The sequence below is a fragment of the Balearica regulorum genome, chromosome 2 (assembly GCF_011004875.1).
Source record: "Balearica regulorum gibbericeps isolate bBalReg1 chromosome 2, bBalReg1.pri, whole genome shotgun sequence".
Taxonomy (NCBI): Eukaryota; Metazoa; Chordata; class Aves; order Gruiformes; family Gruidae; genus Balearica; species Balearica regulorum.
The window spans coordinates 51,741,957-51,756,100 of record NC_046185.1 but is presented as its reverse complement, the minus strand read 5'-3'; the positions used below and the strand labels follow the sequence as shown (position 1 = coordinate 51,756,100).

Below are 14,144 nucleotides of genomic sequence, written 5' to 3'. Positions count from 1 at the left end.
ATCAAGTATTTTTTAAAAATCTGTTAGCAAAAATAGCAAGTTTCCATCAACCTCTCTCCCGCAAGACACTTACAATTTTGGTATTTCTGTGCATGTATAAAGTCCATTTCCTATTGTATTTCCCATCTCACGACTCCTTTGGGAAAACCTAATTCATAAACAAACAATTCCCAGACCAGATAACTAAATCTCCCTGCTGACCCCTTTCCGTACAACTCAACAATAATAACAGAGACACAGTCTCTGCATTGCCATTCTCTGGTGTGTTTATGCTGTTTTAGTAATGATGTAATGGAAAGAAATCGACATGCTATTATTATTATTATGCTAAGGACTGCAAGGAAGAATTGTATTCTTTAAGGTTTTATTTTTCCATTCAAAACCAAAAATCTTTCCAGGGCTTTCTAACCATTCACTGTTACAAAAGGTCAAAATATTCCATCAGAAACCTTAAAACACGTGATATTCGACAGTATGTTTTTTAAAACATTAACACAGCAAATGCATTTTGAGCAATGCCTCTTACAAGCAATGATGTCACAAGGTTACACACTTAGCCCTGTGGGCCCCAGCGGTCCCTGCATGCCCCATGCATGGGAAGACAGTGACAGAAGTGACTATAGTTGACCACAGCCTTTGGCCTCTCATTCCCTCAGAAAGGGTGCAGAAGCCTCTGCAAGGAGACCCATTCTCTTCTGTCCCCTTAGGACAACCATCCATAGCAACATGCATGGAGAGAAAGCTGGAGTCTGCTCTCTTTCTCTCCGTGCTAGCCATGGACAGGATGAGAAGAGCTCACAGTCATCTCCTGAGATTTTTTGAAGCCCCTGTGATTTCCCTGAGCACCACATATTGCAGGGACAGGACATAAGCCATTCCGTCTGCTTCCCCCAGAGCCCTACAGCTGTTTGCTGACTTTTGTTGAAAGTCAAAATCTAATCTTTAAACAGGTGTACAGAGTGGGCTTGAGAAATGAACGCACTTGAGGTTTTGCAAAGATTGATTCTGAGTTTGAGAGGGAGAGGAAGAGAAAGACAGGGAGACCTGTTTCAGACAGCAGTAGCTTGCTAACATGGGAAGTTTCTGAAGAAAGCAACCTGGAGCGTGACAGCAAGTGCCTAACAGAGAGGTCAATGATCAGGGTCAAGATATGTGAGGCAGTCTGGAGACATTTCACCTATGAAGGTTTTTAAGAATCAAAAAGGCAGCTAGTGATTCAGATCCTGAAAAGAACAGCGAACCAGCAAGGGAGAAAAACGTGGCTATTTTTGCTCATTTTTGGAAGCCTAGCCTTAGCTAGCTTTGAAACCTTCTACATTAGTATGTTACATAGTGCACGGTTCTCCCATGTAATTGTGGTGTTTACATCAGTGCATCAGCAACGGAAATGATTTCCAAAACAGTTCTCATTCTTTTGTCTTCTCTTTGTCACACTTAGGATTCATCTCCCAGCCTCAGCTGTCCATATGTAAGTAACTCCAGGAGACCAAATAAAAACCTGGGAGACTAGGAATCCGTTATGTAGAGGAATCAATGAATCTGCACCCTCTGCAATTCAAAATTCTGTTTGATTTGACAAAATCTACTTTTAAATTGTTATTGTCTACTGTCAAGTATATAGAGATGGTTTGTCCAGGGTAGGGGTGAAAAAGTACCTTCCACAGACATGCTCCAAGCTAGTGGTTCTGCAGTTAGCTTTATGTTCAAGAAAATGACAATACCAAATGTACATGATGCACTTCAAATGGATATCACGATTGATAAAAGGAAACAAACTAATTCAGAGCATCTCTTAGGCTCAATCTATGAATTAATATCTGCTGACTGGATTTATTATATCGAGATGAAAACTGTGCTGCAGTACTACCCCAAGTCCCGACACATAACTTCAGGTACTTATTTGTGTGACCATGTCATGCCCAAGAGCTGTGTAGCTCCCATTTTCAATGGATGCACAACTGCAGCCCTATACAACCCCTCTTAATGTACATATTAAAATTTGCCATTACCTGGAGATTCAAGTCTCGGCTATTCTTACAAGACAGCTTCCTTAAATTGCATTAGTGCCCCAGGCAGCCTGTGCCACTTAGCTTAGTGGTCATGCAGCACATAAAGGAGTTGTTATGGAGACTGATGTCTTCCCAACAATTATATGGTGTAATTAGTGTTGGATGCTACAAGGTAACTATCACGCTGTCTCCATGGAAACTACCTGAAAACCTATACTTTTAAGGTTTCAGCAACTGGTCTTTTTTATAGACCCTTAAGATGCAGTTAAGAGCACACTGATTGCCTTATCTGCTCATCAAGCTCAGCTGAGAAATGCATTTTCTTTTCCAATGTATTTGCACAGTCCCATGGTGACTCACAGGAATCAAATATGTGTGTCAAGAATAAATGTACATATTTCACACACTGAGGACCAACCACAAATCAATAAGGATTCTTGCCATTTTTAATTACCTTTATGCATATGTGTGTGCATATCCACATGCATACGAGTACAAGGTGTGTAGATGGAGGAAGCTCACTTCTACTTTTACGAACCTCTTCTTGGCACACTTGAAAGCTTTAGAGTCACGGAAACTCCCTCTCTCAGATTAGAGATGCACTTCATACCACACTGGTGCCACGGAGAGCACCTACCAGCAAAGTGCGGTCAGGTATAGCACACAATTCTCCCTCTCTCCCAGGGCTTTGGCTTGCAGCTGCCCAAGGTTTTTCCAGATTGGACAGGCAGAGATCTTCAGACAGCCTCGCACGCAGTGCAGGATCTTTGCCGAATGAAAACACACTGTGTTTATGGAAGTCCAGTGGGAGTTTGTGACATTTTTGCTATAGCTTTATGACGTCCAAGCCAAGAAAGCAATCGGATTTTCAGCCAAGAATCTCACTGTCCCTTTTGCCTGAGCACAGCAGCATGCAAAGAAGGGACTACTTCAGTGTACAGTATAACCAAGTGGGCAAGTGCCAGATAACCAAACACATTCTTGTTCTGGTTATGATATATGCATAAAAATTTTAAAAAGATTATTTTTTTAATGTGGAATCCTCTGCCATCAGGGCAGAGATGAACAAGGAGAACCATTTGCTTCAAAAGATGCCAATGGCAGGAATCTCTTGGAGTGGCACCTAATTCAGCAAGCAACTAGCTCTCAGCAGAAGTAAAGAACTGACATTCTGGACCAGAATATTTTATAGCACTTGCATTCAAAGCAGCAATGAGAGACAAATTAAGAGATATACAAATAGGAGCACATGTTTTAGGAGAGACTTTAAGACTGCAAAAAATGTGGAAGAAATATGAACTGGTTTTTTTCTCTTGGTTGGTTTGCGCCTGGAATTAAAGCAGATAAAATTCTCATGTGAACTGCTATATGTGAAGAGAGGTGCCCCGAGCACAACCAGGCTAGGAGCTCCAGAAGACTTGCAGTTGTGGCCTCTCACATTTTATGAGAAGCAGGAAAAAGAGAATTTCTGCTTTAATAAAAAACATCAGTACTTTTCCAGTCTTTAAGAGGGATATCATCCATTTTTTGCACTGACATGAAGATAGATCTAGTCTATCCATTCTCTTCAAGACACCATGGGGACCAAAGAAGCAGATACACAGAAACAAAATATAAAATCAAAGACTAGAGGAGGCATTCTGAACAGCTGTTATATGTTTTGAGGGAGGACTAAAACTGCTGGGGTATAAAATCAGTGGGCTACAGTTAGGTACATAGGACTCATGGATAAGATACTCTTTCAGATGGTCGTGCAAAAGTACTTTTCGCAATGTCTGGCAGCCAGCATTAAACATGGGGTGACCTGGGGCACGCACTTCTAAAGTTAACAAACAAGGAACCGAAGCAGCTGTCAGGGAATGCTTTTATGTATCAGGGTGCCTCCAATACTGTTCCAATACACCAGAGATTACATAATGCTGCATGGGATGGCCATATAGAAAAGAGCTGCATAGTCCTGATCAGATTAATCTAAATTTTCTTCCAACCAATGCATAAGAAAACCAGTGTAAAACTCAATGAGATTTGGTTTCAGTTATCCAACTTCACTTCTTCAGAGGAGGGAGGAAGAAAGAGAGAATCCAAAATTCACTTTCCACTGGCCCATTTATTCTTCTACTTCATAACAAGCTGTCTAAATAGGTTCCTACTGGAAACAAGCTGAATCCCCTACTACAAGTTTATTGGGATAACACTGAACATGATATGGGAGTATGAATTTGTAAGTAACCAGTATCTTGCTGCACAAATGTTCTGAAATACCATTTCCCCCTCCTATTCAAGATTTAAATTATTTCTGGTGCTTAACTTTTAGAGACACTAACAGGTTTCATCACCAGACATAGATTGGCAGCCTTAATCTAAACAAACTCACTGACAGCACTGTTAGAGCTCATTAGTGTTCTCACCAGATGCTTCTGCCTGTATATATGAGCATCTCCAGTTTTTCTTTCCAGTACATGACCCATGATACTAGCATAGCTTTCAAATTAAAACAAAAAAATCTCAGTACAGCTTCAAATCTTTGCTCTTCTGGGGATTAAATCTGTGCAAGGCTATGACAAAGCATTCCATCTTTCTTGGGCTTCTTAAAAGCAATTATTTTGTTTTGCAGATCACTTTAGTGATTTTTTGGCATTTCTCAGGAATCTATACAGATATGACTAACACACACACACACTATTTGCTTTCACAGCAAAAGTGCAGAGAGCATTTGTCACTATAAATATCACACAGGGCTATATACACAGATGAAACCTGTGCTTCATCTGTGTCTGCACAAAGCAATGCTTTGACACGAAAGCTGTCAGAAATCATTATGGGGAAGAATTTAAAAACCTCATACAATGATTAAGTTGCCGTAGCCAAAGTAAGTATCATAAAAACAAGTTACGACCCAGCTCCAGTTTTTAAGTGAATGAAAAATTAGAGGGCAAGGAGGCCAAATATGTGGGCTTCACAAAGAATGTCTCCTTGAATCTGCAAAGCAGGCTCGATCAGATCTCATGGTTAGTTTATTGGTCTATCGGCACTTAACAAGAAATGAAGTGGTGGCAACAATCTCAGCCCCAGCTCATCAGTCACACAGGTACAAAGCATCCAAATGGAAAACAGATTTTCTGATTCTCTGCACCTCCCTAGAGGCCTGCGTTGCTGTCTGAGGACTACAGCATTCTCTTTTCTTGGCTCATTTGCAAGATAAACATACTCTGGCCTCAAACACTGCTCCTTTCCAACTGCTGGTGAAAACTCCAGTCAGTCTGAGAGATTAAGAGGATGATCTAGGGCACTACTCAATCCAAGAAAAATGCTCATGTGGGAACACAAAGCCGTTGTTATGACCAGAGGTTTTTTTTTTTTCCTACTGGATCTCATTCTGCAAGTTCAGATTCAAATAGTTTCTATCTTTACTCTTTATCCACATTAACTTTTTTTTTTTTTTTTAAGGGAGTCACACACTTGGATTTAAACAGATTTTTACCGTACTAATTAAATACTGCTTTTCTGCACCTATGATGACTTAAGATGTGATTGAGACAGCCCTCATACCCAGGCAATGTTGGGCTGGATCAGTATGTAGTTTTAACACTTCCAAACACCTGGAGGAAGCAGCATTAGTGATCACTAGATAGGACTCTTCTTAACTACTCCGTATGTAAATTTATGGTTCCTTACAGTTACAAGGAGCTGGTAGATCAGTCCCTACCTACCCTTGTAGGCAAGCTCCAGTTCAGCTCTTGCTTTCTGCCTGTGTCTGTCTCTGCAGTCTCTTTTGATCCCTGTTCTGAAACTGATGTATAGTATTTCTGAATTTTTCAAGCATTCACTGACTTCTACCACATCAGCAGCTGCATTTCAGCACTTGGACCAGCAGTTTCTCCATGCTCCTCATGCTGCCTTAGGTGGGTATGACTGAGCCATAAAATCATTCTCACAGCAAGCTTTAAAACACTAGTGAAAGACATCAGGGAAATTGCTAGTTTTGATAAAATTATTAGGGCTACAGACAGATCTCATGTCCTTATTACTTATTCCCGTCTGTGAACTGAAGACATACGATTTGAGCACTGGGTTAGAAGCTACAACAGGAAAAGGACTAATTTGCTCTGTTATAAAAACCTTCCTAAGCAAGATAATTAAACCATGCATGTTAACAAACACAGACTTTTAAGTCTAAAGAACAGATTAAATTGTCACAGGGACACAGGGACAAATCTTTAGTTGCTATCAAGGCACATAATTTCATTGACAACAGTGGCTAGAACAAACTTTGTCTAATTTATGTCCAGAGTTGGCCAAAACCCCACAAATCTAGAAACTCTTGAACTTTGGGAAAGCTTTGATCCAGTCCAGACTTTGTGGCTCTGATCCATTTCAGCTGGGAAGGACCCAAATCTGCTTAAAATATATTTCACAACACATCTTTGCCTGCATTTTTTTCCGGATAAGTCATAAATACCACATGCAGAACCATTTCTCCTTATTCACAATACCTGCTAGCAGAGCCAGCTATTCCCATCTCCAACCCAGTCTGTTAAAAAAGAAAAAAAAAAAAAAAAAAGACGCAAAAGCAAGCTTTAGATCAGTTGACTTGCTACCAAGGAGCAAGAAGAAAGCTAGGTACTAAAATCTGCACAGTCAGAATCTTTGGAAGAAATTCAAACTGGTGAGAAACTCTATGTAACTTGTACAGCGTGGAACAGCTTGCAAAGCACAAAATGAGCCGTATCACTCCCTTCTTGTTATCCCCAGAAAAACCAAAGACTCATTTGACTACAGTTTCTAAATAAGCATATTATGCAAGTCTACTTTTTTTTTTTTTTGGTAAGGTAACAGCTTCATTCACTGTCGTAGGAAAGCTGTGATCACAAACCATGTAGGAAGGTTGTGGTTTTCAGATGACCTAGCTCAGAGTGATGAAACTAAGTAAAATTTAACCAGGGAAAAGGAGTCTGACAAACTCTTCTGACTGCATTTACCACTGATAATTTAACAAATGAGCTGTTAATGACTTAAATCGAGTACAGCCAGACCATAGATCTACATCTATCCTAGATCACAGGACAAAATGGACCTTAGGAGGTCAGACCAGGTTGCTCAGGGCTTTGTCCAGTTGGGTCTTGAAAACCTTCAAAGACAGAGACTGCACAGCCTCGCTGGGCAACCTGTGCCCCTGCCTGACTTGTCCTTGGGGTGGAAAAGTTTTTCCTTATACCAAATCTGAACCTCTCTTGTTTCAATTTACACTTGTTATCTTTCACCACTCCTCTGACCCATGCAGCACTGTGAAGAGCCTTGTTCTGTCTTAATTTCCCCATAGCTACTGGGTGGCTGCTGTTTGTTAGGTGGTCCCAAAACTGTATCTCTTCCAGGCTGAACAAGCCTGGTCCGGCAACCGCTCCTCACAAGACAAGAGCTCCAGCCCCCTGACTTTCTTGGCAGCCCTCAGTCGAACCTGCTCCAGTTCATCAATGTCTTCCTTGTACTGAGGTGCCTAGAACAAGGCTCCCCTGCAAGGCTCCCTATTCCAGACGTGGTCTAACAAGTGCTTAGTAGAGGGGCATGATCACGTCCATGAATTTACTGCCTGTGCTACTGTCAGTACAACCCAGGATACTTTTGGCCTTCCTAGCTGCCGGGGCACACTGCTGGCTCATGTTCAGCTTGCTGTCTACCAAAATCCCAAAGTCCTTTTCCACAGAACTGCTTCCCAGCCGTCCAGTCCCCAGCCTGTATTATTGCCAGGGGCTCCTCCTTCCCACGTGCAGGGCTTCACATCTGTCCTTGCTGACTTTTGTAAGATTTCTGTTGGCCCATTCCTCCAGTCTGTCCAGGTCTCTCTGGAAGGCAACCCCGTTCTTCAGCGTTATTGACAGGTCCTCCCAGTTCGGTGTCCTTTGCAAACGTAAGTGAACTCCATCACCTCTGATTCTTCAACAAAGAAGTTAAACAGGATGGGTCCCAGGACAGACCCCTGTGCTGCTCCAGTTATCACAAGCCTTCAGTTAGAGTAGGAATGATTAACCTCTACCTTCCAAGCCTGATCATCCAACTACTTTTCTAATTGTCTGCCCACCCAAATTCTACCAGTCGAATTTGGATATAAGAACATTGTGGGAGATACTGTCAAAAGCCTTGCTCATGTTAAGGCAAAGGACATCCACTGCTCTCCCCTGCAATGATAGCAGTGGGAGTTCTGGTACAGAACTTCAGGGAACTAGTTTTAACTCTTGGCTGTGGGAGACATGCCGGAAACAACAGCTGGTGCACAAACTCTCAGAAGGAATATTCTCCAGAACACCTTTGGAAAGTACAGATTTGTATTACTGGGAGTCAGTAGGCCAAACCCTTAGTTGCAATAATTAGCCCAGCTCAAATAAATTCAGTCTATACACAATATTTCATCTCAGCTAACGATCCTGGCTTATTATGCATCTGATATTTGTTGCCTCAACTCTATGTGCAGGCTGCACAGACAGGCCCTAGGAGTGTCAACTAGGTTTAGCAAGGGAAACCAGAGAGATGCAGAAATTCCTCAGTTCTCCTAGGAGATGCACAGATCCACTGTGTTCCTGTGACAGTCTTTCTCTTACCTTTGCAAGGAAACTCCATGCTGCATATTGCCCTGAGGTTGTGCTGCTTTTTAGCTTCACTGTGTGCAACATCAGAAAGAATCCCAGCAGTCCACTGCAAGGGATGGGGAAAGCTTGTTAATAAAGTCTCTTAATTTCAACTAAGCAACCTCTTACAGGCATCTTGGTTTTCCTAATGCAGAACTGCAGTGTTAATCCCATTTGGAGAAAGAAAGTTGGTGGACAAAGAGCTTACATTATGTCCAGTACATCTTGGGTTTTGTTCAGTCAGTGACTAGAGTCTGAGTAAAGTAAGTCTGACACTCTTATGGCTGGTCTCTAATGCACTTGCATAATCAGAAAAGTAGAGATTATTGGAAACATGAGGTGAAATATTAACTTCAGGCATTGAAATGGCTCAGAATAAAGGCAATGCTAATTTCAACAGGAGCCACACATGTTTGGCAACTAACTCACTTCAACCTCCACAGAGCCTTGAACTGAAAAAAATAACCACTGGAAAGTTTCTGCCTGAAGCTTTCAAGCTGTTTAAACTTCACGAAGCCTTAATTCCAATTAGGAAGTCAAATACATCTCTACTGAATACCAAATAGACAGATGACTCAGTAGTGCTGGGAACTGAATACTCCAAAGCTCTCTACTGACAATTAAGGGAATTTTGATTCTCAAGTCATATAGAACAATAGTCTCCAGTGCTTCCATAGTCAAGGCTACTCTTAAGGAAACTCTGTTCCACATCTCACTGGACCTCACAAAGTTTATAAACTTTGGCTCTGGATGTTGTTTCACTTGTGACATACCTACAACCCACTGATTGTGAACCAGTGAAATAGTGTAAACCAGCAAGCAGGAAATAGAAAGCAACTTCAAAATACATAAGGCACAAATTACTGTGTGGCTGGTTGAAAGGCAGAAGAGATTACAAAGTACTGTGGGAAGACGCATGGGAAAGGAGACAGGATCAACACAGCACACAGGCAGTGACACAAAAAGTGCCCTGGTATTCAAAGAGGGCATGCTGTTCTGGATAGTGATGCAATGCAGTTGGTGCCCGCTCTGCAATAGCAGGAAGGGTGGAAGATGGTGGCTCCCCAGGTCAGAAGTTCCATGCTGGGCTCCAGCACCTCAGTACATGTGGTAAAGTTGCATCTCAGCCACATGTCAGGGTCGGTAGTTTTGATACACCAAACACTAGGGTAAGGTAAGCGCCCAGGAGTAGCAAGTACTAGGGTTTCTTACACTGAGCCATAACACCAGACCCCAAAGGACTATCCACTGTGCCTGGAGGCAAGAAAGCAGATGGTGCTTTGATGGTAAAAGATAGGCCCAAACTCAGCTCCTTGTTGCGGAGGATAAAGTGCTGAACAGTAGAGCATTCCACTCTGAGAAATCGGTGAATTCAATGAAGCACAATTGCACGGACTTCTGAAAGTCCAGTAGCTGGCTTAAGTTAATTCCACATCTTCTGCCCTGCTGAGAAGGGCTTTTAGTCAGAGTGATTTGAAGCTGTTTGTTTAGTGTAATTCAGAGATAAAAAGTGAAACAGCTAATTATAATACCTGAAATATTGATGTCACAATTAACACCAAGTTATTTCATTAAATAAATGAAGCACTTTGCACCTTAGTACTAATGCTTCAGACATTCTGCAGAGGTAATAGATTTAACTGCATCAGTTACCCTTACTTTACATTGTACAGGTTTTCCTCCAAATCCCTTATGTCTACAAAGACACTAGATTACAAGATGTAGGAGAGCAACTGAGATGCTTGTTTCTCCATCTAACTATTCCCTTCCATTTGCTGTAGTGTACAGTGCTATCTGCTACACATGTACTGAAGCTGGGGCAATAGAAACAAAAGTGGGAGGCTACAACAGTGGTAAAATTCTGATTAAGTGAAAGAGAAGAATATCTGAGCTAGACAGATACCCATTAGAGCCTACAGTTAGACCTTGCCTTCACAAAGAAATCAATTTCACCTACATACCGTGGAACAACTTATTCATTAACATGTAATTGCAAGTTATTTGTAGTATGGATAGTACACCCTTGAAAAAAGCCACTTTTGTACACAAAAACTATGTACATAGGGAACTTATTTAACAATAATTTTTAGTATTCCATTTTAATGGAAAATCCAGATACAAGTAAGAAAATCCTTAACAATCAAGAAATATTTTTGCCCTCAGTTAGCATGAAAATATTTTTCCCCTCTAAAAAGAAAATACTTCCATTTGGCAAAAGACTGGAGGGGAAAGACAGGAAAAAAATTTTTTTAAATAATTAAGACCTATAGGAAACATATTTACATTGTCCTGTGAGAGTTACACTATTGGGCAGTGAACTTTTGCTACTCAGAATAACGGAACGCTGTTAAAGCTTTTCCCTTTTACCCCAAAAAACCCATTCTGCCAAATAACAAGATGTACAGGCAAATAAATCCATGTACACCCATATACTGCTGGAGACTAATACTTTGTAATCACTGCAAACAGCAAGTTTTACAAGGGCTAATCCGACTTGAGAAGCATTTGAGAGATGCTATTTATCAAAGCTTTGCTACATTAGGTAAAAATTAGTTTGCTGGTCACTGGGAACTCTCCTGATCAGAGTGCACTCAAACATACACATATACTTCCAGCACATTTGAATCTCAGGCCTTCAAAATGCACAGATACATATTCTCTGCAGTTTTACTGGCTTATGCCAGCAGAAACCAGAATAACTAAGGTTTTGCATGCTCCAAAAATTTTAACTGAGAGTCAAAGTTGGAAGTCAGCAGGATCTCTTATTTTGAAACATTCCTGTTATAGAGCAGTTACCTGGCGCAGCAGCTGCTATGAAACCTGTAGAAGTACAGGAATGGAAAGTCCAAGGCACTGAAGAGATCACCTGAGGGACAAAGCAATATACTCAGTGGAACACAGGGGAAAAAAAATTACCCACTGTTACAAGCAGGGGAACAGCAATTACATGAACATTACTAGTTTAACATTCTTTCGAGCCTTTACAGCTGGCTGACTTTTCATTTATGATGCTTTCCACATTTCTAGTGTGTTTAATGATTTCTCTCTGACCTTGCTTCTAGCCAGTTCCTGCCTTTGGTTAAAAAAGGGAAAGGAATACGTAAGAGTATTCTTTATTAGCATACAGAAGATCCTGCTTAAGCAACAGTTGCCAGTGGATAGACATGCATCATATCCACTTCTTTTATTACAGAACTCATGACAGTTCCTCCTGAAGTAACAGGAAATATAGACATATGTTGGCTGCTTCCCCCTCTGGCATTTGAACTCTGTCACACAGAGCAAGTTGAGAGATTTAAAAAAAAAATCTGCCAGATACAAGCAGAGCTCTTGAGTACTTGCATTTCCAGGAACCTGGGCCTTGGTTGCTCTTGGTAGCAACAACTCCCAGGAGTTCTCCAGCCATGGGGCTCTACAGATTTGTAGGAAGCTCCATTTTTCCACTTTTTGAAATGCAGGGCTATTTTACTTAACATGTCTATCCATCCTGGTGGGGGAATGCTATATCCACAATATGGGGGAATTTACGTTTATTTAGCTTCTTCCTTTGTTTTTCTGACTGAACAAATGTCTAGTGAAACAGGCAATCACCTTTAACCTTGTAACTATTAAAGCACCAGTATGGTAGGAATATTAGCCACCATTAAATATTCAATTTTTCCATTTTTAGCCTTTGATCTTTTGCTACTTGAAATCCTGCTGCGGGCTCAAGCCCATCCTGTTCTTATGAAAGTAACAAAACAAAATCTCTGCATAGCACTGAGGGCAATGCAGAGAAGGAAACTCAGTTCTGTATGGACTGCTGGGACACTGCTCTGAAGAGGACATGTTCACCTAGGGAATCCTTGTTCTTTACCATGTGCCACCTCAAAAGCTGTTCTTTGTTGTCTGTCCCACACTTCTGCTTTGCAAAGGGTAGCTAAGAAAGGTATTAGTAAATATCACGCAAATTACACAGTGTAATATACCCTCCTCTCCTCTTCCTACAGGATCTCATATTACAGGTCACATTCCTGCTGAATTCCAGTGGTAAAATCCTATACGGTTTGGCTTCTAAAAACATGCATGGAAAGAAAAGGCAATATGGAAACCGAAAAAAGGAACAACTCAATCCACTTTACCTGCTGGATGGGATGCAGAGGCCAACAGGACCACACTGAAAAAAAAAAAAAAAAAAAAAAAAAAGGATTAATTGTATACTACAGAATTTATGACATGGCCTGAACATTATAAATTGACAGCTTTGTGTTTGTTTGGGTTTTTTTGTTTGTTTGGGTTTTTTTAATGGTGAAACCTATTCCAGACAAGTAGAATAGCTGAGGCATAAGTATCAATTTAAAAAAAAAAAAAAAAGTTCGTAAGGAAGGAATTGGAATTTCTGGAGTCACCTAATACAACCTCTCACCTGAAGTAGGACTATCACCCATATTTGATCATGTCCTCTGTGGCTCTGTCTCAAAAAGCCAGGTCTCAAAAACCTCCCAGCATGGAGATTCCATAACTCTCTGGCTAACTCTTCCTAGTGAAGAAGTTTTTCCTGATGACCTGTTTTTAAACCACCAAAGCTGCAATTTATGGTTGTTGTTCCATGTTATACTGTCTGCTACTCCTTAGAAGAGTTTGGTTCTGTCATCTTTGTAACTCCCATTCAGGAAGGTGTAGGCAGTTGTTAGGTTGCACCTTGGTGTCCACTTTGCCCATCTCAACAAGATTAGCTCCTTCAAACTCTCCTTGCAGCAGGCCATGTGCTCTAGGTCCCTGACAATGTCAGTAGCCGTCTGCTAGATCTTAAATTTCTCAGTGTCTTTCTTCAACTGGGAGGCCCAAAACTGAATAGAATATTCCAGCTGCTGCCTCAGCAATGCTCATAATAACTTCTCTCAATCTGACAGCCACGCTCCTTCTAATGTAGCCCAATACCTGATTTGCCTTAATTTGCCGTGCGCATGCGCTACTGCCTCATATAGAATCATAGAATAGTTTGGGTTGGAACAGACCTTAAAGATCATCTAGTTCCAACGCCTCTGCCATGGGCAGGGACACCCTCCACTAGACCAGGTTGCCCAATGCCCCATCCATATAGATGTCAGCATTCACTGTTGCCCCGAGTCCTTTTCTTTAGACCTACTGTTCAGCCAGCTGGTGACACCACTGAGACAGAACCTGTGGAGAACTGTACTTGTGTCTAGACTTGAGTGTCTCTCTGTCCAAGGATTAACTTCGGCTGTGTGCGTGCAGATGCCCGCTTTATAGGGATGTGCATATATAGCATAAGAGTCAAATACAGAGTCTTACGCACTGCATGTTCGTGCCAAGAATGCCAGTTAGAGAAAGGAAAAATGCTGCAATTAAAGAAGTTTAAAAAAAAAAACACATGAGAATAAAACCGAGTACCAGCCCAAATGATGCACACTTTTCACAAACTGACCAAGAAAATGAGCTGTGACCAGTTCTTTATCTGGAGTACCACTTAAGATTTCTGAGGTCCTACAAAGACTTCATCCTCTGAGTTTGT

General features: G+C 41.2%; 1 protein-coding gene across 6 annotated transcripts in view; it reads right to left on the bottom strand.

Moving 5' to 3' along the window:
* Positions 1-14,144, bottom strand: part of SLC35D4 (solute carrier family 35 member D4) — an 82,593-nt gene that overhangs the window by 41,806 nt on the left and 26,643 nt on the right. For all 6 annotated transcript variants that reach the window (XM_075744258.1, XM_075744259.1, XM_075744254.1 and 3 more), the window contains exons 11-13: positions 12,751-12,785; positions 11,426-11,495; positions 8,603-8,696 (exon numbers count right to left, since the gene is read on the bottom strand). In XM_075744258.1, coding sequence (XP_075600373.1) covers positions 8,603-8,696; positions 11,426-11,495; positions 12,751-12,785 — 199 coding nt within the window. The remainder of the gene's footprint in view (positions 1-8,602; positions 8,697-11,425; positions 11,496-12,750; positions 12,786-14,144) is intronic.